The sequence below is a fragment of the Rhamphochromis sp. 'chilingali' genome, assembly GCF_963969265.1.
Source record: "Rhamphochromis sp. 'chilingali' genome assembly, chromosome: 14".
In the NCBI taxonomy this organism is placed as follows: Eukaryota; Metazoa; Chordata; class Actinopteri; order Cichliformes; family Cichlidae; genus Rhamphochromis; species Rhamphochromis sp. 'chilingali'.
Window position 1 is genome coordinate 21346029 of NC_137941.1, and position 24736 is coordinate 21370764.

At 39.3% G+C, this 24736-nt stretch overlaps 2 protein-coding genes and 1 long non-coding RNA gene across 5 annotated transcripts; 2 read left to right on the forward strand and 1 right to left on the reverse strand.

Annotated features, from left to right (window-relative positions):
• Positions 1–6968: 6968 nt before the first annotated feature.
• Positions 6969–11228, reverse strand: LOC308410580. Of its 2 annotated transcripts, none has more exons than XR_013974200.1 (5): positions 10788–11228; positions 10021–10104; positions 8763–9689; positions 8589–8660; positions 6969–7647 (listed from the first exon to the last, which is right to left on the reverse strand). It is a non-coding gene; the product is annotated as an uncharacterized lncRNA (long non-coding RNA). The 2 variants fall into 2 exon arrangements; XR_013974201.1 differs by having other exon boundaries at positions 10021–10136.
• A 6968-nt stretch (positions 11229–18196) lies between these two features.
• gpr45 (G protein-coupled receptor 45) lies at positions 18197–21632 on the forward strand. 2 transcript variants are annotated; one of them, XM_080902310.1, is made up of 3 exons: positions 18201–18323; positions 19187–19348; positions 19788–21632. In XM_080902310.1, the coding sequence occupies exon 3, from the start codon at positions 19886–19888 to the stop codon at positions 21044–21046; it is 1161 nt and encodes a 386-aa protein (XP_080758436.1). In that variant the 5' UTR covers positions 18201–18323; positions 19187–19348; positions 19788–19885; the 3' UTR covers positions 21047–21632. The 2 variants fall into 2 exon arrangements, with proteins under 2 accessions (XP_080758435.1, XP_080758436.1); XM_080902309.1 differs by lacking the exon at positions 19187–19348 and having other exon boundaries at positions 18197–18323.
• A 787-nt stretch (positions 21633–22419) lies between these two features.
• cUnh2orf49 (chromosome Un C2orf49 homolog) lies at positions 22420–24665 on the forward strand. The gene is made up of 4 exons (XM_080903418.1): positions 22420–22551; positions 22732–22895; positions 23462–23711; positions 23903–24665. The coding sequence occupies exons 1-4, from the start codon at positions 22441–22443 to the stop codon at positions 23957–23959; spliced, it is 582 nt and encodes a 193-aa protein (XP_080759544.1). The 5' UTR covers positions 22420–22440; the 3' UTR covers positions 23960–24665.
• Positions 24666–24736: the final 71 nt, after the last annotated feature.

The window sequence follows — 24736 nt, forward strand, 5'->3', positions numbered from 1 at the left end:
TGAAACACAAACAACAGCCTCTGTTTTATAAACATGGGTCTCAATGAAACCTTTGATTAACTTTTTATTCGCTACCATTGATCCAAAAAGTAGAATTGTTATCCAATGTTCATATCAGGACTGGACACATCACAACCGCCCTTTAGCCATCGTTATTTGGCATTTTTCTGCTCCCTGAAACAGCCTCTGGGACAAAAAATTATATTTCGGTCTAAATTAAATCTGAACAAAAAACAACTGAAAATTATTTAAAGGAAATGTTTGGTCACCAAAACCGGAGATATTCGAGCAGAAACAAGTTATTTCCATATCTTTGTACTGTAAAAATAATAGTTCCCTTGTGATGCTGCAGAAACTGATGTCCCACATGCTAGACTGAACTATAATCTACGTTTTTAATCAAACACACCGCTTTATCCAGTGTTGAGTTGTTTCTAATGAGCAATAATTTCTCTTCATTCAAACCTGTTTCTCACTTTGTGTTGTGTGTCGGTGGATTTTTTACATTTTTTTTTATTTTTTTGTGGCACAGTTTAAGGTTTCAACAAGCGATTTACAGTTATTCCAATATTTGTACTTTCCTTTAATCCTTTTCCATTTAGCAAACGGTCTCTTAAGGTTATGTACAAGTTTGCTGTGTATTGTGGTGATATGGACTATTTATTTATTTTTTGCCACTGTGTTTATTTTCATGGAATAGACCAATTATTTAATAAATTTGACATAAACCTTGTGTTAGATACCGGAGCGTTATTCTTAAGGGCCATGTGGACACACACACGCACAAAGAGAGACATGCATATATATATAAACACACAGAATCTCTTCATCAGAGTCATTTGAATTTGATATAATATACAATATATCCCATAAGAGATACAAAGAAGTCATAAAGGCAAAAAAAAATTTACATAGTCAGTCCATTTTGCTCAGGCGTCTCGTTATCATTGTTTTCATGTCTGTTTGGTAAATCATCTGTGCAAACTTCTGCCATTTTTCCCTGTTTATGACAATCTATAGAAAAGTGGCTTAATTGGTTCACTAAGAAATTATTTACCTGATGGACTAATAGTGAAAAAATAACCACACATCGCACCATAGCAGCTTAATTATTCTGTTGTTATTTAATTAATTCTTACATTGAGCATAAAACCTCCCAAAAATCTACCACATCATTTTGTTAAAGTGATGTTGATCCTGCAAATACCTGCTGAACCGATCACATAAGCCTGGTTTTAACATTTACGTGTGATTTTCTGCATATCAGTCCAGCCACAAACATCCTGTTGCAGCGCTGTGGACTGCAGCTCGATGGAACGCAGCCAATGGAGGTCGACTACCCCAGCTGGCAGTTCACCTCAGCAGCAGTTGCCAAGGTGACAGCGAGATGGAGTGACACAAGGCAGTGGATCTTTTGCCACAGATGATGGGTTTGGCAGATAGGCAGCAAGAAGCGCAGTACGCTGGCTGTGAAAAGCAATCTGTGTCTCTTCTGTCTGCTTCTGATCCACATAAGAATGACACACAGTACACACACACACACACACACAGACACTCACACACAAGCTGATGTTACATCAGTAATAAAGATAATCGGTACTCCTAGAAAAAGTGACCAAGAAGTGCAGTTGCAGTGAAACTTGGAGGAAGGTCAAAGGTCAGCTGCTGCAGTAGCTGTTGATAAACCAAGCAGAACTGTGAGAAATAAATGCAAACCTAGGAGTTAACGGATTACTATGAATGTTACACTTATTACAATGTGAATGTGTGCTCTGGTCCTCTCCACACCGGACACCCTGTCTTAAGAGAGCATGTACAAAGACATTTTTGGGACCTTTGTCACTCTTTGCGTCCTCACTGCATATTTGGCAGGATTTAAGGCACACTCTGACTTTGCTATTTGAAAAAACAAGAACTAGAAATGATTGGTTTGAATAACTTTTTCCAGGTCCGCCTATACAGCGATTGTCAAACTAGGTTAATTTTCAATCTTCAAAGAAGCTTAAGGAAAACAATAAGAGATGAATGGGATATTTTGGCTGTTTCACTTCCTGAGAAAGTTTTTATGAACACACATGAACCGTTCTGTTTTTACAGCAGTGTGTGAAAGTTTGTGAAACCTTGTGAAGTTTTTCTATAATTCAACACAAATAAAACCTAAAACATCTCAAAGTTTCTACTCAAGGGCCATGCAAGTGTCATATTAATGCCTCATATGTTTGAAATCTCGCGTTTCAAAGAAGTCTAAAACCTTCAAACAACATTTCTAAACATTTTCCCTTTTAATGCAATACTTTATTCTTATCAGAAGGTGGTGTAATGGATAAAAATGGCATTTATTGAACCAGGCAGGTTATCCAAGAAAACACTCTTATTTGCAGTAGTTACCCAGTAAAAGGTAAAGCGTGTTGATGAAATTGCGATTATGCCGAAAAAGAAATATTAAAAAAGGAAGCGTGTCTTCGGAAACAATACCCCAACTGGCGAAATGCCGCCCCCTTGTGGTGAAAGTAGTTTTTTTTTTTCATTTGGCAGAGGGCAATTCCAAAAAGTCCCTTTTACATTTGTCTCCTTTATATAACTTGATAGTCTTGTGTAAACATCAGGTAACATATTAGTGGATATTTTTACAGAAATACAGAAAACATACTTTTATGCATCACCCCAACTGCTGTATTTTTGTGTATTTGCACTGTATATACAGCTTTTTGTACCATTTAAAAATATTGAACTATCATTATTTGTTTCATTAAATTATAATTATTTCCTATGGACTGTTTGTCAGCATCACGTCAGTAGAATACAACAGTTTAAAATATGCATACTGTTCTGCTACAAAAACCAATTACACCAAGGAAGTGCTTTTTATCCTTTCAGTTGCCACAGTAATATCACAAAAGCCACACATAAAGGTGGACAGGTGGTACCCTGCTTGCTCTTCGTATGGTTTTTAACATGATGTATCCCCACTGAGCTGCAAGCTCTCAGATGAAAATAGAGGTAGAATATAAGCTTCCAGGATTGCCGCGTGATCCCCTCAAAGCTTAGCGATGTAAAGATGGGAGATAAGGCTGGAATTGGGGGATAAAAAGCCCTTTAAAGGGTTTGTCATCACACAGTGCTAGGTGTCTACACTGAATATCAATGCTTGGATCTGAAGGTACATGCTGATGATGTTACAGTATCCTGACAGAACCCCAAACTCCTGAATCCACAGCTCAGCTCACACAAAAGTGCATCATTTACTTGCATTTGTGAGGGCATTATTCATCATTATAGCATTGTTTCCTGCATCTCTGAGCCATGGGCTGTGTGCAGTTGCAAGCTAAAGATGTTATTACCTCCCTCCAATAATAACAAGTAATATAATTGCTCATAATTGCTCTTAAAGCCTTGTCGGAGGTGCTTTACATGAAGCAATTACCATGAGATAATCCCCTCCTGTAATGGCTGTTGTTTGTGGCTCACAGTTTGGGCACAGTCACATACAGAATGCACACACCTGCTCATATCCAACAAAGTTTTAACCATTTTACTGTGGTCTACACATTCTCAGTCTCCCAGTGCTTAGTGTTAGCTATTTTAACAACGCAGCGATCAGTTACTGATTAAAGTCTAACACTGATTAACATGTAACTGGTGAAACACATGTAACACTTTCCTGGAATCAGGAGCAGCAGCGTGCCTGAATGAGAGGTGGCAAAATAAAAGAAGCACATTTTAGGTGTTTTGTTTGCATGAGAGTGTATTAAAAGTCTGGCTGCTTCCCCTCTAAATGGCTCAACATGGCTCTGTCAATATTGTTGCTCGTGTGGGTTTCTCTGCCTCCCCACTGAATATTCAGATTTGGACATTTTTCACTTTGCCTGTGTTTTCTTTTTTTCTTTTTTTGCCTGTGTGTGATTGATGGAGTACCGAAGTCTCTCAATCAGGAAGAAATTAAAGCAAACATCTGTGGAATAACGGACAGGGAAATGAATTCGCTCACCAGCGAGCTCTGTGTTGTGTGGGTGCCACTGAACGTGACGAGCATGCATGTGCCAGATCGGTGGAGTGGAACTTGTTTGATGGGCATGTTCAACACATGGGCATGATGCCAATTTAGACAAGCATGCCCAGGAAAAGAGTATCAACCTCCATGCTGAGTGTGTGAATGTAAGTATGTGTGAATGTAATTTTACCAGGTTTATAATTTAAAAAAACAAACATTTACATGGATTAATGTTTGAATTATTGGCTCTGTGGGTGCTATTTTGCACTTCTGTCAGGGCACCATCGATGTTGCATCAAAGTAACATATGAGACTGTTACCATAAAGTCATACATGCTTACATCATTGTTATTAATGTTCCTATTGTTGTACAACCTTAAATACATGTGAAGTAAATGCCCAAGCTAAATCATAAATACCCACACATCCAGCACAAAATTCTTTCATCAACTAAAGCCCACCGGAGTGCAATGCTGCCATCTGCTGGACAAAATAAATAATGCATGCTCAGATCTTCTTTCAGACTTGAACACTGATGCAAACTAGTCAAACTGAACAACACAACCGAATACAGTTAATTTATTTTCGTGTATAAATTTTAATATGTACATTACAGATTATTTGATAAGAATTTTGACTTAAGTCAAGAGATTTTATGGATACAGCTTCACGGCAAGCAACTGCTATAAAATTCAAATGGCATCTCAAAAGAACATCATGAACATCCCTGGCCGCTGTGTCAGTGGGGATGGTGTTCACTCTGTGTTGTAGCGTCCTGATGACACCCAGTTTGTGCTCCAGTGGATGATGAGAGTCAAACCTTAGATACTGATCCGTATGTGTAGGTTTGGTTAGGCAGAAGAACAGCACATCAAAAAGGCCCTGAGTAAATGAGGTTATCCCAGCTGGACTTTTGTCAAAGCTGGAAAGGCACCTAAAGAAAGCTCCAGCCAATCCAGGAGAGAAGGACAACCGCTGCCCAAGCGAAAACCTGTAGTGATCTCGTATGTGTCAGGAGTATCGGAACAGTTGAGACGCATTTTTTCGAAACACCGGGTGTCTTTGGCTTTTAAACCCCAAAACACGCTGCGCCAAAAATTGGTCCACCCCAAGGATCGGGTCCCCGACACAAACAGAGTAACATAGTGTAAGCTGTTAAGTGCCAGGAGGATTGCCAGGATTTATACATTGGGGAAACCAAACAACCTCTAGCGAAGTGGATGGCACAACACAGAAGAGCTACCTCGTCAGGCCAGGACTCTGCAGTCTATTTACACCTACAGGCCAGTGGACACTCTTTCAAGAATGAGGATGTACACATCCTGACAGGGAGGAACGCTGGTTTGAGCGCGGAGTCAAGGAGGCCATTTACGTGAAAAGGGAAAGACCATCTCTGAATCGAGGAGGGGGCTTAAGGGTACATCTTTCACCATCTTACAATGCTGTGATTGCAGCCATTCCCCAACTCTCTGTGAATGGTACTCATGGCCTTTGGTCAGTGGGTTTTGGTCAGTGGGTTTTGGTCAGTAGTCATGAGAATTTGCATAATTATGATTAAGGAACTGACCTCACAGCACATTATTCCTTCAGTGGGCTGGTTTCAGTCATTATGCAAATGTACTGTTTATAAGATTGGGGAAACCTGCAGGCAGCTGAGACTGAAGAAGTCACTTGGATGAGTGACGAAACATTTCTCCCACAAAACGCTACGTCCAGATGAACAGAATCAACTTTTGGAGATATGATACATTTAATTTGAACAAGAAATTTTAAGTGCATCTGATAACATTTGGATAATTAAATGCAAATCAAAAGAATCATGTTGTACTAGCTGAATATCATAATGTTGATCTAACTAACCTTCTTGATTTAAATTGAGAAGACTAAATAAAACCTACTCAACCAAAACAAGCTCTACTTACTTTAAGAAATAACATGTTGTATTTACTCCACCCAGTTATGTCAACCGGTTCCACACAACTGGGTTAGTGAAATATAAAATGTATGATACATTTAATTTGAACAACAAATTTTAAGTAAATCTGATAAATCTACTCACCCAAAACACGCTCGACTGAAACTTTAGGATTAAATCACTTTAACAGAATTGCAACTTACTCTATTTAAGTTTGGAAATTTAAAAAAATTGAACACAAGTTTATTCAGTTAACCTAACTTTAATAACACTTTGTGTAAAACTTGTTGAAGCACACTTTGAGCAATTCAAATGCTTCTAGATCTTTTTTCCTAAACAATCTTTACATATATTCAAGTGCATTTTAAGTGCAGGAAGACAAGATACAGAATGTCATGTTAAACTGAAATGATTAAAACTGGAAAGTGTTGTGATTCCAACATTTTTAACATTAACATGACTTAATTTAAACTTGATTGCACTGTTAGACTTTTCATCGCCACTTTACGGTAACATACTGGCGTCACTGTTGCCAGCGTCATACCGTGACGCCGTGTTACTGTAGCTTACTGTTCTGCAGGATGATACCGTTTTGTGCTGGTGTGGTATAATACTCTTGGACAAATTATGGTAACGCACCGTAGCCTTTTTTTACGGTATCTCACTGGCGACAGTGACGCCAGTGAGATACCGTTGTGTCGTAAATTACATCAACAAAGTAACATCATACTGTGATTAAGAAATTGGTATACTACCGTTTATTCACGGTATGTCACTGTAAGCCCGCTGCAAGGTAATAAACTGCAATATATTAACCAGTAACTTACCGTTATCACGCATCATCAGTACCAAAAATATTCATCTCTGCTAGAGGATACCGTGTCCCAACAGGCGGTCATTTACTGTTTAACAGGTCGTAATTTTACCGTAATTTCAGTTAACAGTAACATACTGTAAGAGACTGGAGGGTTCCAAAAAAAATTGGATGGATAGATAGATAGATAGATAGATAGATAGATAGATAGATAGACACAGAATATAATTCATGTGCTTTACACCACTTTATTTATTATCACTGATTTTTCCCTGCTGAAATACACATTTCCAAAATCAAAAACTGAAAACATTTTCATTGAGGAAGCACTTGTTTTTACTAAACCATATAATCCATTATTTTCTCAGATGGTTGTACAAACAATAACAATATTATGTCATATCCATATCATGGCAGACAACATATGCTCAAGTGTTGGGTTTTCTTAGTTATATTTTGTAGGGTCTTAAACCTACAGTGTGAAGTGCCGTGGCATTCATTTTGTTGGCACCATACAAATAAACTGAATTGTAATGAATATAATATCAAGCCCCACACTTCTGCCTTTATATACACTTTGTCCAAAATACTGGCTCACACCACCAAATCAATGCACAAAGCCAGGTCCACAAGGACATGGATGAGCGTGTGTGCTGTGAAGGAACTTGACTGACCTGCACTGAACCCTGATCTTGCTTTGTGGACTGAGTTCATTGATTTGTAGGGTGAGCCAATACATGTGACAATTAAAGTGTAAGTAGCTGAAATAATTTTTAACAAACGGGTAAAAGAAGGAAAAAAAAATCAAAACTATTGCACTCAAAAAACCTATTGGACAGAGACAGCGTCTTGCAAGATGGCAAGAGAGCTTGTCTTCATTGTTGTTCGTCTTGTGTAAATGTCCAGAAAGCATGGGCCATGGATCATCTGTGGAGACAGGTAACAACACATTGGTCACTTAAATTATACAAGAAATTCACTAAAAATGGCAAAAACAGTTACCTAATTTGAAGTTCTCCACTCAAATTCAGTAAGCAATTGGAGGAAAGTAGTGACATGAGGGTTAATGTGAACAACCTTTCGCTTCACAGTGGTCCCAGTCCTTCTGCTTGTCCCAACCTTGGAGGTACATTTTGTTCCCTCTTCAGGGTTTATCCTTACAAAAAACCTTGCACACGCTGACTCCTGGTATTCCCGGTTCAATACATAGAATGAACCAAAGAAGACTGACATTGCATCAGCAAAGGTGTTCTCTTTGTCCAGCTCAACAATTACACGCCCCTCTGCACTCACCATCCAGCAGGTGGCGGTCATTGAACTTTGTCCTTAAATGTATAGGGGCAACATATTGTCATTATGCAACATAAAATAATTTCAATACTTCACTTCTTCACACTGTCTAGATAGTCATAAAGCAAATAGCTACGTACTGTTAATTATTAATGGCTTTATGTACATAAGTCCGTTTTAACATATTATAATTGTACATAATTGGGAATTATTCTGCACATTAAACACACCTAACAAAGAGTCAGCCCAGTTAAATTACCAGAGATGAATCAACTGTATGGTTATTTTGGAGTTCATAGTTTGTGCTGCTGTTAAACTTTACAGTATTGACTTCAGTATTTCTGCTGTTGGTGTAGCTAGACTACTACGTTGATCAGTAATATGTAATGTGAAATTTGATAATGTTACTTTGCTGGATTCACTGAGACACATGTCCAACAACCTTGGTTTATAAAGGAAATTACAGAAATTTGAGCTAACAATACAGAGACTGGATACCTGTGTCCACGAAAAGCTCCTGTGCCAAACAGAAATTTTAATATGGTCTAATCAGCTCTATTTCATGAATGACTTCTTACCAAGCATAATCAGCCTTGGGGTGATGGGCAGGTTGCTCTCTGCTATACCAGGGACATCCTGGTAGATGTTTCCTGCCAGAAAAAGGACCAAGACATTTTATGTAACAAATAAAAAAAATATAACAGGACAGCAAGCAACAGCATTAAACATAGAGCTGTATGAAAAAAGCTTACATCTGCTAAGACAAAGAGGGAGTCTTCATCTTCCTTGTAATACTTCATCATGAGAAGTATGGCTGCTGTGCCAACCTTGTTGTTGGTCAAAACTCCCTCACTTTCTATCTGCTGGATGAGTGTCCTTATACCAAGGTTCCATTTGAGCTTCTGGCTGGAGAAATAGTTAACAATCCTTCTGCCTTTGGTTAGGAGGGCCTGACCTAAGCGCTCACTGATATCGATGCCTGTGAGTTTGTAAAAGTGGTTCGAAAGACCTTTCTGAGTAAACAAGAATGGCCACTGCTCCTGAATTTCAGCTACTGAAAGTGAGGGACAACTGTTGATAAGCTGCCGCTGAGAAATATATGTGAGGCACATGAAGTCATCCACATCAAGTCTCTCCACAGCTCCAGGTCCTTCTGAATTAAAAATTGTTAACAAGATGTGTTTCTTTTCCTCTAAAGAAGCTGGCGTTTCCCCCTCAGGAAGTTCAACTGGCTGCCAATTTATACAGCCATAGCTATCCACAAGGCATCTAACTTTTTTATGTGAGGTTGCATTACTGTTGGGACTGCAGTCTTCCTCATTCCTGGTTCTCTTTGTTTGACGAAGTCTATGTGTTGTATTATCTCGATTAACATGTTCAACTGTAGATTTGATGCTTCTTAGTAGTGAATAATGTCCACAACCCAGTCTTTCTCCCTTTTCAGTAAAATCTGCAAATGTTTGAGGGTATCTGTTTACAATGATCTTAGCAACCTCTTCACAAGATGCACGTTTAGGGTTTCTGCAGTTAACTTGCATGGCCTCCACAACAATTCTAACCATACTTCTGTCCTCTGGATGACCTCTGTCTCCTCTTGTGATTGCATGCGACAGTTGGAGTGGAAATCATTCCCAAGCTCCAGAGTAATTCATTGAATGAGCCAGTCATTGGTCTGCCATCTAAAAAAGAGAGAGATGGTGTTAGATTCAGTGTCTACTTTTGTTACAGCTGCAAAGATGCTGAAATTCCTCTATGATGCTCTGTATAGTGCTGGTTGGCAAGAGCATTTTAGCCTGCATTTTTAAATGACACAAAGTCAACTGTCTTCTAATAGATTAACTGTGTCCTGTCCTTGTATTATGGCAAATCCCCCAATTTCTTGTTGCCTTGACTGCTGAACTGTCTACTTGTGCTTTCGAGCAACCTTCAAATGGACATAATACTTTCCCCCCATCTTTGATATGAAATCTGAGAGGGGCACAAAGAGCTGTGAAGTTTTTTGCAGCATACCCACATCCAGGAACTTGACAGCCGAGGTCACCAGTGAACTTATAAAACTCCTCCTTAGTGGTCTCCCTTTTTGTTCTGTGATTCCTAGGCATATGTGAATGAAGGCAGAAAATGTTCTGAAAGTGGCAGGACAGTTTCAGTTCCACAAGAAAGCCAATAGTTAGCTACATGTTTGTGGCTTTTAACATGCAAACTGAACAATATATATTTGCATGCACTGAAGCCACAAAATTTAGAAATACACATAGTTGCAAAAAGTTCAGTGACCAATTATCTTTCCTAAATGACATATGCAATGCAAAAAGTAAGAGTATTGTCAATAGGGACCAATTCCCAGTTTTTACACGATCAAAATCATTCACAAAAGGCTTCAATAAACAGAAAATGAGAGACAAGAGAGCAGTGCACAAAAATGAAAAGATATTTGAGCTCGACTCTTTAATGGGTTTAACATGACTTAGTCAGCACTCCGCACCGTACAGGTAGTACAAGCACACCTGAAAACACTGACCAGCTAACAGCTTTAAGCATTTGGGCGCAACCTCGGTAGTTCACCGATTCACCTGTTGCAAACGTCCAAGTTTCTATCAAGTCTCATAAATCCATCGGCAACTATTACCTAACTAGTCTTTTGAGTCTCCACATTCATAGATATTGACATTTTGTCTTAGCATTTGAATGAAAATATCCTGGTAGCTTGAAAGTCAAAACAAACAGTACTAAGAACGCATTTCTGACTTCTCTCGAATAGTGAAAAAAACACTTACCTTCAGACTGATTAGCTGGTGTCAATCCAACTTTAATGTGTCCCATGTCAGTCCATTTTAGGGAAAAAGTGTTAAGTGGTTTCATTTAATTTTGAGATACTCCCGCATGGACGATCAATTTGGAGTCTAGCAGAGTTATCACGAATAGCATACGATCTTCAGATATAATCCAATCAACCTTGCATTTAACCCGATTGAACATCCAGTTACCTCTGACTACTTCTAAGTTGCACATGTTAACGGTCTATTCATCAATAGTTGATGGTCATGTTGTTCTCCTGCTTTGCAGCTTTGTTTGAGTCTGAATCGCGGCTTAAACGTGCAAAACTTGAGAAGCAGATCAATAGTTTCTTCTTGTTGTTATTTAATGGTGGTTGGCAACCAGCGAAAGGAGCATTAACCACTCGAGCAATATTTTCTATCCCCATTGTTGTTTTGAAAGTGAATACCCGACGTGTGCGTCATACGTCACGTTGTACGTCAGGTGAAGGTGTGGTGTCGGCTATCGCGCCTGTCGCATTACAAAGCTTTAAAAACGTAACAATCGCTTTAAAAAAAAAAACAACCCAACGCGCTAAACATGAACAAACATAAACACCCGTGTTACATTATCACGTATATCCAGGACATCTCTTCTGAACCAAGACGAAGTGGTGCTACAAAGGAATTATTTCTTTAGGAGAGTGCATTTAATAGCAGTCTGGCCTGCCACAAAATGCACCGCTAAAAATACAGTTTCTGCTTGTCCCAGAATTTATTAATTTTGAGAGTGAAGTTGTAGTACTGATGCTGGTTAGTGGTGTAAGTTTCATGGATGTGACACCTTAACTTGAGTAAAATGACGACCAGAGCATATTATTAGGTTAGTTCACTGTAGTTAGGCAGAGGTGTCTTAAAAAGTACCACCTTATACAAAACAAATGAAGGTCCAGTATAAGAAAGAATAAGAAGAGAAAAAAGGAACACCCTGCTAAATGAAGTCATTTTTAAACATTACTCCAAATGTAGCCATTAGTTTTTGTTGCTGGCCATACAAAAAATAAGTATACTTCAATTATATTTCCCAAGTATACCTTACCTAGTATGTATACTAATAATGCTTCTTGGGATTATATTGGCCCCCGTTTTAGTACACAACAGTATTCTTGAAATTAACTTTTAGATGTACTTTTTGTTCACCATAAATGTACTAGCATAATGTCATAATGTCTACAAGAGTATAATTAAATATACTCGACTCTATCACAATTCTAACCTTACAGTATTAATAATGTTTCACATTGTTTGAATAAACAAATACATTTATTAATATATGAGGTTCCATTCAGTTCAAGGAATTAAATTTTAGTGTGGCTGCAACTTACTCCTTAAGATAAAAATCATGCTGTATATTGTAGTTTATATGTTATGCTACTTTCACAGTGAATCGCATTTTATAGTAATACACTCTGAATGAGGATTTAAGTAATTACTCTTAGATCTACAGTAGAAAACAACAGAAATCCAGATGGTGTAATAGTATAATCTCAGTAACATCACCAATTGTTACATTTGCTGTATTTTACAGCTGTTTCCATGAGTACGGTGAGTTACCGTAAAAATAATGTAATCTCATGGAATTTTCCCACAATTACATGCAAATTACAATATTAAACTGCTAACATCCTTTAGAGTTTTTTACTGTTGATTTTGCAGTACTAAGCTATGGAAATTACTGCAAAGGCTAACAGTGTGGGCTACAATGAAAAGCCCGCAATACAGCCCTGCAAACAGCAGGTAGAAATTACTTTCGTGTCATTTTTTCCATATTTAGAAAAATAACCATTGCTTCAAAACTTAAACTGAAGTCCAAAGTTAGGAGCAGCCTTTTTCAGTGTAGTTGGATGTTGGTAAAGGTTCAAGAACAAAGAATGCAGAAAAGTGAAAGGCCTTGCAGAAGTTCTTGTGGCAATTCAAACTGAACAGTTTATGAAGTGCAAGGAGAAGGGTTCGAGAACCTTAAAGTTCAGTGTCCTCTATAGTTCAGTGCAGGCTGTTTCACTCAAGCAGTTTGTTTTTCAGAACCTGCACCTTCATGGATAGGTTGTTCCCATCCAACTCCATCAGCACCTTCTGAAGAAATTCAAATGTGTATTTCAGGTGCTTTGGGTAGCTCAGATTTAGACTGTAGATTAGTCCAAGCAGGAGGCCACAACCCTTTGCCACATCACTAAGAGCTTGCAGCACAGTGCATCCTTCTATGATGACACCAATGTCCTCAGGTGTATCTACAGAGTTTGCTCCTTCATGTTTGACAACATAGACTCCCAAAGTCAGCTGCTCCGTTTCTCTGCTTGCTCCAAGATCCACACCCTTAAAATAAAAAGAAAAGAAAAGGATAAGTTAATTGCATACATATATATATGGACAAGTAAGTCCACCTTCCATTTCCAACCCCAAATTAAAAAAAGGACAATAACTGATCGTTTTCCTTTTTTAACTTACCAAGAATTCCTTGAACAGGTCGTCTGGCTTTTCATTTAAGTAGACACAGATAGTTTTTAGAACGCATTCCCGTCGAACATCAACGCTGGGATTCTGGTGGAAATAAGAACTCAATATGAGAGAAGTTTCCTATTTTGGTTCCTTTCAACCTCTTTACAAAACAAAGTCAAAAATATTAACACATAATCCAGATAAGTGATTAAGCAATGTTTCATAACTCACATCAGTGACGTGCAGTGAGGTTCATGATTGGTAAGGAACTGACTCCTCTGAGTCAGATAAACAAATATATGAACCCAAAAATCAAAGCTTTTCAATTTTGACATTACGTGAAAGCTTTCATTTTTGCTTTAATCAATTCTAGATTGTTCAACAATATATTTAATAATTGTGCCCCTAAAAATATTAAAATTAAATAGAAGATTAGAACTGGGCAATATGGACTTAAAATCCTATCATGACATTTTGTGGTATTTTTTGCGATAACAATAAGTCTGTGAAGGTTCTCAGTCATCCAGGTCATTGTAGTCTAAGGCGCTTGGAAAGAAAAGTGAAGCTTCTTCAGTGAAGAAGCTTCTCGGATGAGAGATGAAACGTCTTCAAGCAACTTAAAGAAATCCAGACGCTTTTCTTTCCAAGCTTCTTAACAATAAGAGTTACAATAAAAGATCATAATAGTATTTTTGCCTATAAATCTATCAATGCAGCCTCACAAATACAAATACTGCAAATTAAATTTAGCAAATGTGCTATTTAGGCAAACCAGCAGTTATTTATCTTGTTGAATTGATGATAAGTTTGACATTAATGGAAGTAATAGTCTCAACTAAATTATCATATATTTTTTTAGAGGTTTGAAAGCAGTCTATCATTTTAATCACATAGGACGTGTGTTATCACAATATTGATAAGCGATGCAATAAGATGCCCAGCCCTACAGAAGATGCATTAAAATTTATTTAGGTTTGGTGTGTCTCATTTTTTGTGTTTAGTAAATAAATTGGTCAAATGACCTGGAAACAATTATAGAAAAATCATTCATTTTACATCAATTTATTAATTTATAAATAGGAGATGCATTGAAATAAAATTGGTGCGTCTCATTGCTTAGGACTGATTTGGTGTCGATTTGTCCTTTGTGAAATTTACTGATGTTCCCCAAGTGCGCTGCTTTATCCACTGTGTCAATGGCGCTCTCAGTGTAATGTGATTACACTGTGAATCCATATAAGTGTACCTTTTATACATGTTGCCTTTAGGGTTCAGCACTGCCCTCCATCAGCCTCACTCCATGCATTTTTGCAGCACATTTATGACCAATAACATTAAACATGTAACACACATTCGTCAAATAAATTAGGTCTGCATCAAGTCATCATCTGTATTACATGTGTAATCAAACATGTACGTTGGCGATTTAGAGAAACAGCAGTGGGATTGCGCATGTGTGTGTCCGCGGTGAGACACAGCATCATCATTGCCTCCTCTCAGCGTTTTACCTTGCATTTGAACAGAAAATCCGTAATGACAGCAATTTTGACCATAAAAATATTGAAATCACACAGAAAGCAAATTTAAAATCTAATGTACAAATTGAATTTCTCTTTTGTTAGTATTTTACTTCTCATTAAGGTGCCTCACTTGACTGCATGTCACTGATTCACATGTATCTACAAAATATTCAAATATACACATATTCAGTTGAAAAAAAAATCTGATTAATGACAGACACAGAAGTTGAAGAAGCATTCAAATAATTTCAGAGCTCAATCAAGGTCAACTAAAATACATACCCCATCCATGGCTGCCATGATTAAGTTGATATTGCGTTTAGCTGTTCCCCCTTCTGTCACAGATTAGTAGGCAGAGGACTCACTCGCAGGACTCTGAAGTTTAGAGAGAGGGTGAGGTTTTATTTGAAATGTGACACCAAGTGAGAATATATACATATATACAGTGGAACAGATAACACGGGGCTCCAGGGAGTAGGGCGGGGTCCGAAGGGAAGGTCCAAGACGGGGGTACACACACGCTCTTCTTCCACTCGATCCGTAACTCAAAAATGTCCACACTAAGAAGCTCACGCTCACTCACACACATCCACAGAAATCCAGACGGCAGGGAAGACGGGCAGGGAGTCTAGAAGGCACTTGGTAATGTGACGATCCAGCGAGGAAGCAGCCTCTCTTGCCATCTTAAGTAGTCTGCCAGGATCAGTGTGAATGAGCCACAGGTGTGTGTTCAGGGTGGGTTCAGAGGCGGGGAACCAAGGTCCAGTTCCGCCCTGGTGAGAGAGGTTAAGACAAACAATACACACACCACGACCTCTCCAGATCTTGAGAACCATGACACCTTCTCTTTGAACACTAAGAAGGTGGTCAGCGTAGTGGTCCAGCTTGGCCATGAAAGTTGACAACAAAGGGACGATGGTGATGCGGGCGAACTCTGCAATAACCTGAAACATATTAAAAATTACAACTAGAGAGTATTCTCTATTAATTTTATTAGAGGCCACATGCAAGAATGCTACAACTTTCAGTCAAACATTTTGTATCTTTTAAAATTAACAATTTATAGTACTTTGTTCTTCTTCAAATACAAGTTCTTATGAAAATGACTTGCAATAACAAAGTTAGTAAGAGTTACCTCAGTCTCTGAAAACAGGGCAGGCCATCTGTTTTTGACCTCTGCAATGAATGGCATGTCTTTGATGATTTCCTGTCTTCGGTAGCGATGATAGCCAATGGAAACTGATACAAGGAGTTAAATGCATTATATAACAGTATTACACATTATTCTGCACTTCAATGACAACAGATGAACGCATGTCTTATACTTTACAAATCAAACTGTTAATCGCTTAAATCCCTGCGTTTGACACTAAACCAGAAATCAACATGGAGTCGAATTCTTTCAAACAATGTAGCAACTTAATTGATGCACATTTCTAAAATACACTATACATTCATTTCATTCTCCAAACTACAGGATCGCTGGCGCTCCCGGTGGTCATTACTGATGTCAGGGAGCAGGTGCGGTAGATGTTGGGAGTAATTTTAAAACTGTAGGTCTCAGTAGGCAAGTCTCACCTTAACAGGAATCGCAAAAGATTTTTGGAAAATTACACCGAAGCAGGTTCAACAATATTTGTTAAATGTCTTCATACTTCTAACACGTGAGAGAGGTATACAAGCTAGAGTGTTAAAAAATTTACCAGGCGTCATTTGTTAAAAAAAAAAAAAAGCAAAAGTATTCCCGAAAGTGTCAGATGTTTATCAGTTAGTATACATTAATCAAATTTGTCATCCTTAAATTGTTGTACTTACCAAATAATCCTCAGATGGCGATGGATTCTATCCAGGATACTAAGCATATGCAAGTCTCAGTTGAAAATGGCGATGATCAAACTTCCACACTGCATATGTGCAAACTCAGAAGTACGGAGAGCCTATTAGGACAATCCTCTTTAAATTAAACTGTTCTTCATTTTAAATGAACTTTTTACGTTGGATTTAATTTACTGCATTTTGTTGTATTGAAATATTATGTTGTTAATTAAATTCAAAACAACATACTTGTGTTTAAAGTTAAAAATCAATTGGTGGCATTAGTTTTAACATAAAACATTTACATAATGCTACCAACATCAGTGTGTCATTTCTTAGAGTGCCTTTTGTGCTGTCTCTCGATGCTCTCTTCTCTCTCACCTCATCCTTCCTCTGCCTGAATCTGGTTCTTCCGACTGGAAGTTTCTTCCTGGTAAAAGGGAGTTTTTCCGTCCCACTGTTGGCAACTGCTTGCTCATAGGAATCATCTTATTTTTGTGGTTTTCTTTCAAACATTAAAGACCGTTTATCCTAAAAATACAAAGCATCTTGAGGTGACTGTTGTCGTGAATTAATGCTAAATAAATAAAACTGGAATGAACTGAACTGAACAGGTTAAGAACGGAGGTGAATAGGCTGCATGGGGGATCACAAAGCCTGGAAAAAAACAGGGTTAAACTAAATAATTTTTTTATTCCACGAATTTCCAGATATTTAAATTAATTTACTTTACTTTCATTTATTGTATAGTTTTACACATTTTGTAAGGGATTAATAACTTATCATTTTGCTGACTGCATGGGTTTAGGAACAGAAAATAAAATGCCCGTTAAAACTAAAATGCTGCAAATAGCCTATGCTCGTGGCTGGTAACATTTATCATGCCTAAAACTAATATATATAATATATTGGTACATGCAATCAAATGTACTGGGCCACCCACACATTACACCTACAGGCCATGCATGAAGCTCCCATCACTCAGTTTCTGTGCTGATGTTAATGCAGTGGAGGTTTAGAATTTCTTCAGTAACCCTGGCTATTTTTACACGCTCTGCCCTCAGCACCAACTCTATGGTCTGCCACTTTGTGACTGAGAAGCTTCCACTTTGCAGTAATATCACTCACAGTTGATTGTGGAATATCTAAGAGGGTTGGAAATTTTGTAAAGGCACTTTCCTGTTATAGCAGTGAGCTTTTCAAAACGACCCATTCTTTCACAAATATTTATAAAGGCAAACTGCATGGCTCAGGGCCTGACTGTGGCACTGGGACTGATAACACCGAAATCCAAAGATGAACAGGTGTAGATCGATACTTTTGAACATTAATGTATGTCATACTAATGTAAATCTTGGAAGCCAATAAATAACTATTACCGTCGTGAGTTTTAAAAAAAAAAATTCGTTCATTTCTTTCGGAGATTCGGCACATCAGCAACTGCTCGATTCACACTATACCTACAGTTGACCGTGCTAATCGTAACAATAATAAGGATTAGGATGATAAGGATGGTCAATTTTGACACATTGCTCCTTTAAATGTGAGACCACCTGCTCCTCTGGCGTCAGCATCATCCGCAGGCGGCACGGTGGGGATCGATACGGCAGTGAAATGTTCAAAGTGGGATATTTTTGGAAGAACTCAGCAGGCACCGGAGGAGAGAGACCGTCACCGAACTGACTGGCTCGACGAGAGACGAGTACACAACCCGGTAATAGTCAAGGTAAGTCCCGTCAGCACTTGCAGATGTTCATTTATGGTTCATTGTGTAAGGCAGTGCGCAGAGAAAAACAGGGCGTTGTGTCTTGGCGTTTAATATATGCAACATTTAGCCTGTTGCGACGGGCCAGTGTGTGAAAGCTGTTACATGTTAAGGCAAGAACAGGCTGTACAGGGTCGGTGCAGGAGCCATGACAAGAAAAAAAAGAAAGAAATGAAGAAAGGGAGAATCAGCACATGGAGATGATGGCATGGTGTAAACCAGTAAATATCAGCTATGATCAGAGCAGCTGTAAATCACATGTACATAATAAGAGTTTTTAGAGTATTAGATGCCTTAAGATTAGGCCACCCTGCAGATCTGCAGCTAGCAGCCAGCTCAGCAGCATAATTAAGATCACTGGTATTCAGCACAAGTGAAGGATTGAAATTGTTATTGTCTTAGTAAACAGGCTGATTTGTTTGTTCACTGCTGACACCAAACAGCTGTGATCTGGTTTTAAGACAGAGGCGAGCGGTCAGGGAGTCTTCTCTGACTGTGAGGTTGCGTCTTGGGAAAAAAAAAGTCTTTCGGCGAATCATGTGATCCAGAAAATATTTTGTCATAGACTCTTGTACAAGAGATGAGAATAAGGGCTGCTTGTTGCCATGGAGCCGCTGACCTTGTTGCCGTGGCAACAGCCGGCAACACTATGCCATGACTTGTGTGTTTGTGCGTGTGCCAGAATGTAGCTACAGTCACTAAAAAGGCACATTTTCACTTTTCCTGTCTGGATGGGGCCATTGATCTGAAATCACGTGGCTCCTCTTTTATTTTAGGTTATTTTATCAAATATGCAGCATATTTACAATTTTGATGTGTTACAGGAGGGACCCTTAGGCCCAGGTGCTAGAAACCTGTCCAGACTGGAGGGCTGCATGGGGGACGTGAATGCCATAGTGACCTCAAAACAGCCTTAACTCTAAATCTCTACACTCTGGTCCCTCAATCGGCAGCAGGAAGTTAAAACTCCGGCCCTCTTGAAGAAGGTTCTGTTTCATCACAAATGTGTCACCATCTGTAGCATTAACCAAGAGCGAGATTCTGCTAAGCTGACAAACACCCTGGGTGATGTGTAAATGTGTGTATTTCTATTCAAGTGTGAAGCAGCTTGGCTGTTAATCATCAACCTCAGTGAGGACGGTGAACGACACATCTCTGTCCCGTGTGGCTGTAACTCTTAGTGTGGTGTGTTTCTGGGTTGATCACATTTAGTGGACGTCATTCCTCCTCTCACTATTTCATGTTTACAGTTCTCACTGACTAATAGATCAGTTATTAGACTCCCTTTTTTTCTATTGTTTTTGGGCACATTTATCACAGCTTCTAAAGAGACCATCCATTAAAATCTCTGAGTGTTTGACTGTTTTTCTTTTTTATTCACAAATGCCTTATGTGAATTTTTTTTTTGTCTTTTTTTAATCACAGGTAGTCCCATGGAATCTCAACTGCTGGAGGACAGCTTTACTTCTGAACCACAGGCATAGCCAGAAATGTTCACCTTTTATCCCTGAATAATCGCTACTATGGCTTTTTGTAATGAAAGCTTCATGGAGGAGTGTAACTGCATGGACCCGAACAGCGTAGAGGAAACGTCAGAAAGCCTCCCATCAGAAGCTACGACTCCTCTCATATCAGTCACTCTGCGTGTGACCCTGGCAGCCATAATGATCTTCATGATTACTATCGGTTTCCTCGGCAATGCGATCGTGTGTCTGATTGTTTACCAGAAACCTGCCATGCGTTCTGCTATCAATCTCCTGCTTGCCACTCTGGCCTTTTCAGACATCATGCTCTCTCTGCTCTGCATGCCCTTCACTGCAGTCACCGTGGCCACTGCAGACTGGAGCTTTGGGAGCGGTTTCTGCCGCGCCTCCATCATGCTGTACTGGCTGTTCGTCCTGGAGGGGGTGTCCATCCTCCTCATTATCAGCGTGGACCGTTTCCTGATCATTGTGCAGCGGCAGGACAAACTGACCCCGCACAGAGCTAAACTGTTGATCGCAGGTTCTTGGGTGCTGAGCCTGTGTGTGTCATTGCCGTCAGTGGTTGGGTGGAGGGCGGGCGCGGCAGGTATCGGGGGCGCCTGGGCACCGCAGTGCGTGCTGGGATACAGCGAGTCCCTGGCAGACCGTGGATACACAGTCCTGTTGGCTGTAGCGGTTTTCTTTGTGCCATTTACTGTCATGCTGTACTCTTACATGTGCATCCTCAACACGGTGCGCCGCAACACCCTGCGCATCCACAACCACACCACCGAGCATTCCTGTCTGCCAGCCCTAAACCAAGTCAGCAAAATGAGACTTACCGGACTGCAGCGGCCGCCTCAGGTCAAGGTGGACATGAGCTTCAAAACCCGAGCCTTCACCACCATCCTCATCCTCTTTGTTGGTTTCTCAGTGTGCTGGCTCCCTCACACCATCGTCAGCCTGCTGGCCGTGTTCAGCCGGCAGTTCTACTACAGCTCAGTCTTCTACCCCATCAGCATAGGCGCTCTGTGGCTCAGCTACCTGAAGACGGTCTTCAACCCCGTCATCTACTGCTGGAGGATCAGGAAGTTCAGGGAGGCCTGTCAGGAGTTCATTCCGAAAAGCTGCAGACTGTGTCCCAGAGTGCCGGGCAGGAGCCACAGAAGAGTGAGGCCCAGCAATATCTATGTTTGCAGTGAGACGCAGTCAGCTGTGTGACACAGGGAGGAAACCCAATGCAGTCTAATGTTTTTAACTTTTTGATAAGCTATGGGATGTTACTGAAGTTCCCTTTACACAAGAACAAATTGGTTTTAACTTTATTGAAACTGGAGCATTTACAGTCCCATGACTCCCTCCTTTTGGGGAAGGTCATCTGAAAATCACAATTGCTGACAACTGAACTGATCTGGTGGTGACAATCATTTGTCTGCTGTTTTAATAAATAAAGTCAAAGTGTTCATTCAGCTTCATGGCCACGCAAGCTTCTGAAACATACTGACATTTAAAAAAACATTTTTATATCTTCCATTTTTGCTTTATTTTTCTGTTTCCTGTGCTGTCCCTGAGCTGTCATTTTGTTGTTTCATTAGTCTGAAGCTGTACCGTTGATAATAATTATGTTGTCAGTTATGTGCTAAGATTCAGAAAAACAAAAACAAATTACAGTATTGATGTTTGGTGATGTTCTCAGATGAAAGTCAGACCACTGTTAAAAAGTGTTTGATGAAATTTGTGTAGAAACACAGCCCTCTGTCAGCTGGTTCATGACTCTTAATGTTTCTGTTATAGAGGAATGAGTGTTAACTGCATTATCATGTCACATAAGATATGTAAATAAATATAGTTTTGGATTAAAGTTTCTTTGACTCTCTTCCTCTCTAACGATAAAACATGTAGAACGAGTAAGCTCATTGCATTAAAAGAGCAAGCCCTGCACAAGGGCATTATTTGTAAAGGGCCACGACAGTGGTATAGTTTTTTTTATGTCATCCCTGTGTACCACCCCAGTGGATTACGCAAGTCAAGTGCAGACTTTCAGCTTGACTGCTGATGGAGGTAGCAGGATTAATTGTGAAGTAAACAGAACTATACTCTCTGCTGCAAAACTTATCATACAGATCAAATGCATAATGAACCAAAGCATACTGCAATTCAAATGTTTCCCATGGCAAAGAAATAGGATATTCTTCAAGTCAGTCAACTGATCTCAACCTACCAGAGCATGCTTTAGGATTATGAAATGCAAAAAAAGTATTTTCATCCAAGAATTAAAAATAAGATCCAAATGAGCCAAAAACAAAAACAGAACCAAACAAACCCAAAAAATAATGATGCTCATCAAGGTTATTATTGTTAACTAACACTAGACTAAAACTAGATATGAAAAAAAAAAGTTAACTAAAATAAAAAAAAGAGATATAGACTTTTGAAAATAATAAAACTAACTGAAATGAAATAAAATTATAGAGGAAAATAACCATTATTAAAAAATACATACCAAATATGTAAACGGTTTTAAGTGTCTAAAGCCAGTAGGAGGCAGTAATATTCCTGTAAGCTCAAGGATGCAAACTGTCGTATACCTCCAACAGCGAAGAAGAAAGGCAAACATGGCGACTTCCACGGGGCAAAATGGAAAGGCTGCTGGTACTTCGGATGCGGATCTCTTGCTTCACCCTGAGTTGTTGTCTCAGGACTTTATGAGGCTAGTTTTAAATGAGGTAAGTCGGTGTTTTAAAAGGAACTCTAGAAATGTGATTTGATGCGAGAATAAATGAAGAATGCGGAAATGTTAGCATGTAAGCTAACAAGCAGGACACCTCCCTGGTTACTGTTTAAGTACACTCAACTCAAGGCGCTGCTTGTGATTTTTAAAGTGGAGATATTTTTCTCTGAATCAGAAAAACGTGAGTACCAGAGACTGTGGGAGCAGGGACCAGCTCACAGAGCTCTACCTGCGGCATATCATCCCTCTGCCGCAGAGGACTTTACCCAACACCCGCTGGGGACGGAGGATGGAGAAGAGCCGAGGGAAGCAAACGCCGGTAGCTCACCGGTCAGACAAGTATGGGTCCACAGCTTCAGACATTTAGTACTTTCATGTGCAGTTTTAGGCTGTCTGCATATAGATAATTTGACTATGATGTTAGAATTTGGACCAAATAATTTGCCGAGTTCCATGAAAGGCGAAACGAATGTGTTATTACTGTAATTTCACTGATCAGTCAACAGACGTAACAACTCTGTGAAAGGCCCCAGGACAGATGCACTATATTGCTAAAAGTACTTGCTCATCTGGCTTCACACATATATGAACTTAAGTGACATCCCATTCTTATATCATTGGTTTTGATATGATGTTGGTGCACTTTTTTAAGCTTTAACAGTTTCTGTCCTGGTTGGAAGTCTTTCAGCAAGGTATAGGAATAAAATGCATGTAAAACAACATATTCAAAAGTTTGTAAAACAGAAACAATATCTTTCATCCATGGACTATATATCAGTATCTGGAAAACACATACAGACACAGTCCAGGTGTAAATGTGGCAAAACAAAAGAAAACTGTAGCCTGTAATGTAATGTTAAAATAAGATTAATGCATTTCAGAAACTGATTCATATGGTTTTTCAGCTCCAGCAGTGACCACAGTAGAAAGAGGCCTCTGATTGTGTACGATGGGAGCTCCTCTCACTCTGGCCCACTGAAAGTGAAGAAACCAGAGGGAAGTATAGTGTCAATAGGAAGCAACGACAGGTTAAAACCTCCACCAGCAGCAAATCTTTCCAACCCCATCCGCAAACTCTCAGGCAACACATCTTCCTCTCAATCCAGTCAGCGCAGCAGTGACACAAAAAACCTCAAACTAGAAGAAAATACGTCGGTAGGAACTTCTCTCCTCAGTTATTCATGCACAAAGAAAGTAATCCACAAGTGTTCATATTGTTTGTGTGTTTGGAGATATTCTAAAGAATCTGTAAGGACATTTATAATAAAAAAAATCATTTTATTCTTAAAAAAAGAAAAATATGCAGTTCATAATGCCTGTTTATGTTTTATCCTCCATCGTTTTAGGGGGCACTGAAGTCTCCGGAAGTGAAGAACAAGATCCAGCGTGTGACTTGGCCCTGATCTTTGGCCTCTTTTTCATACAGACCTGATGGGACCTCAAGGTCCGGCAGACAGACCACTCCTTTCCCTGTCCGTAACCTGTGGTTGTCCACTACCTTAGGTGTCCCATCACAATTTTCCCAACTCATTTATCCACAGAAAGAGGTGGAAACCCTTCAAGCTGTGGGTCAAAGCTGCTTAACTGTTGCCATTCAGTTATAAGAGCTTACAAACCGGGATGAAGTCACGAGCTTCCTTGATGTTTTCCAAAACCTCAAGTGCCCTTACCAGCATTAATCAGCAACTTGCATTAAGTCCCATCCAAAATGAGTGAGGTGAATTATTGCTCTTTTTATTCTGTTGCTGGTTTAGGTTAAAAGGCCCCGGGGTGATGAATGATGGCTTCGATGGCTGTGTGTTCAACTGGATGCTAAAGGATCTTATAACGTGATAACAATGGAAGTAAGCAAGAGGGAATGCAGACATGTTATGAAACAGATCTTTTTCTTCGGTGTATTGTAAATGAATATAGACAGATCATGGTGAGCATCACATTTTAGAAGTTGTGTGATCAGTGATTTTTATCATTTCTGTTATGAATTCAACTGAGATTTGCATTTGTCGAGCACTACATACGTTTTCCAGGATTTTGAAATGTCACTCTGGTGTGAGATTTTACATATGCTGCACATAACGATGGGATAAATAAAAACAATATTGAACTTTATTGTTAGTAGACCAGTAATTACTTGTTCATAAAAAGAGCATCGCAGAGAGGCTGAGTCTTTCAAAAGGACC

What these genes read in the sequence shown, in the direction of transcription:
- gpr45 (XM_080902309.1), top strand. Translation starts at nt 19,886, where the DNA reads ATGGCTTTTTGTAATGAAAGCTTCATGGAGGAGTGTAACTGCATGGAC.
- cUnh2orf49 (XM_080903418.1), top strand. Translation starts at nt 22,441, where the DNA reads ATGGCGACTTCCACGGGGCAAAATGGAAAGGCTGCTGGTACTTCGGAT. An exon ending in GTAGCTCACCGGTCAGACAA is followed by an intron (nt 22,896 to 23,461) that starts GTATGGGTCCAC and finishes ATGGTTTTTCAG; the next exon opens with CTCCAGCAGTGACCACAGTA. An exon ending in AACTAGAAGAAAATACGTCG is followed by an intron (nt 23,712 to 23,902) that starts GTAGGAACTTCT and finishes CCATCGTTTTAG; the next exon opens with GGGGCACTGAAGTCTCCGGA.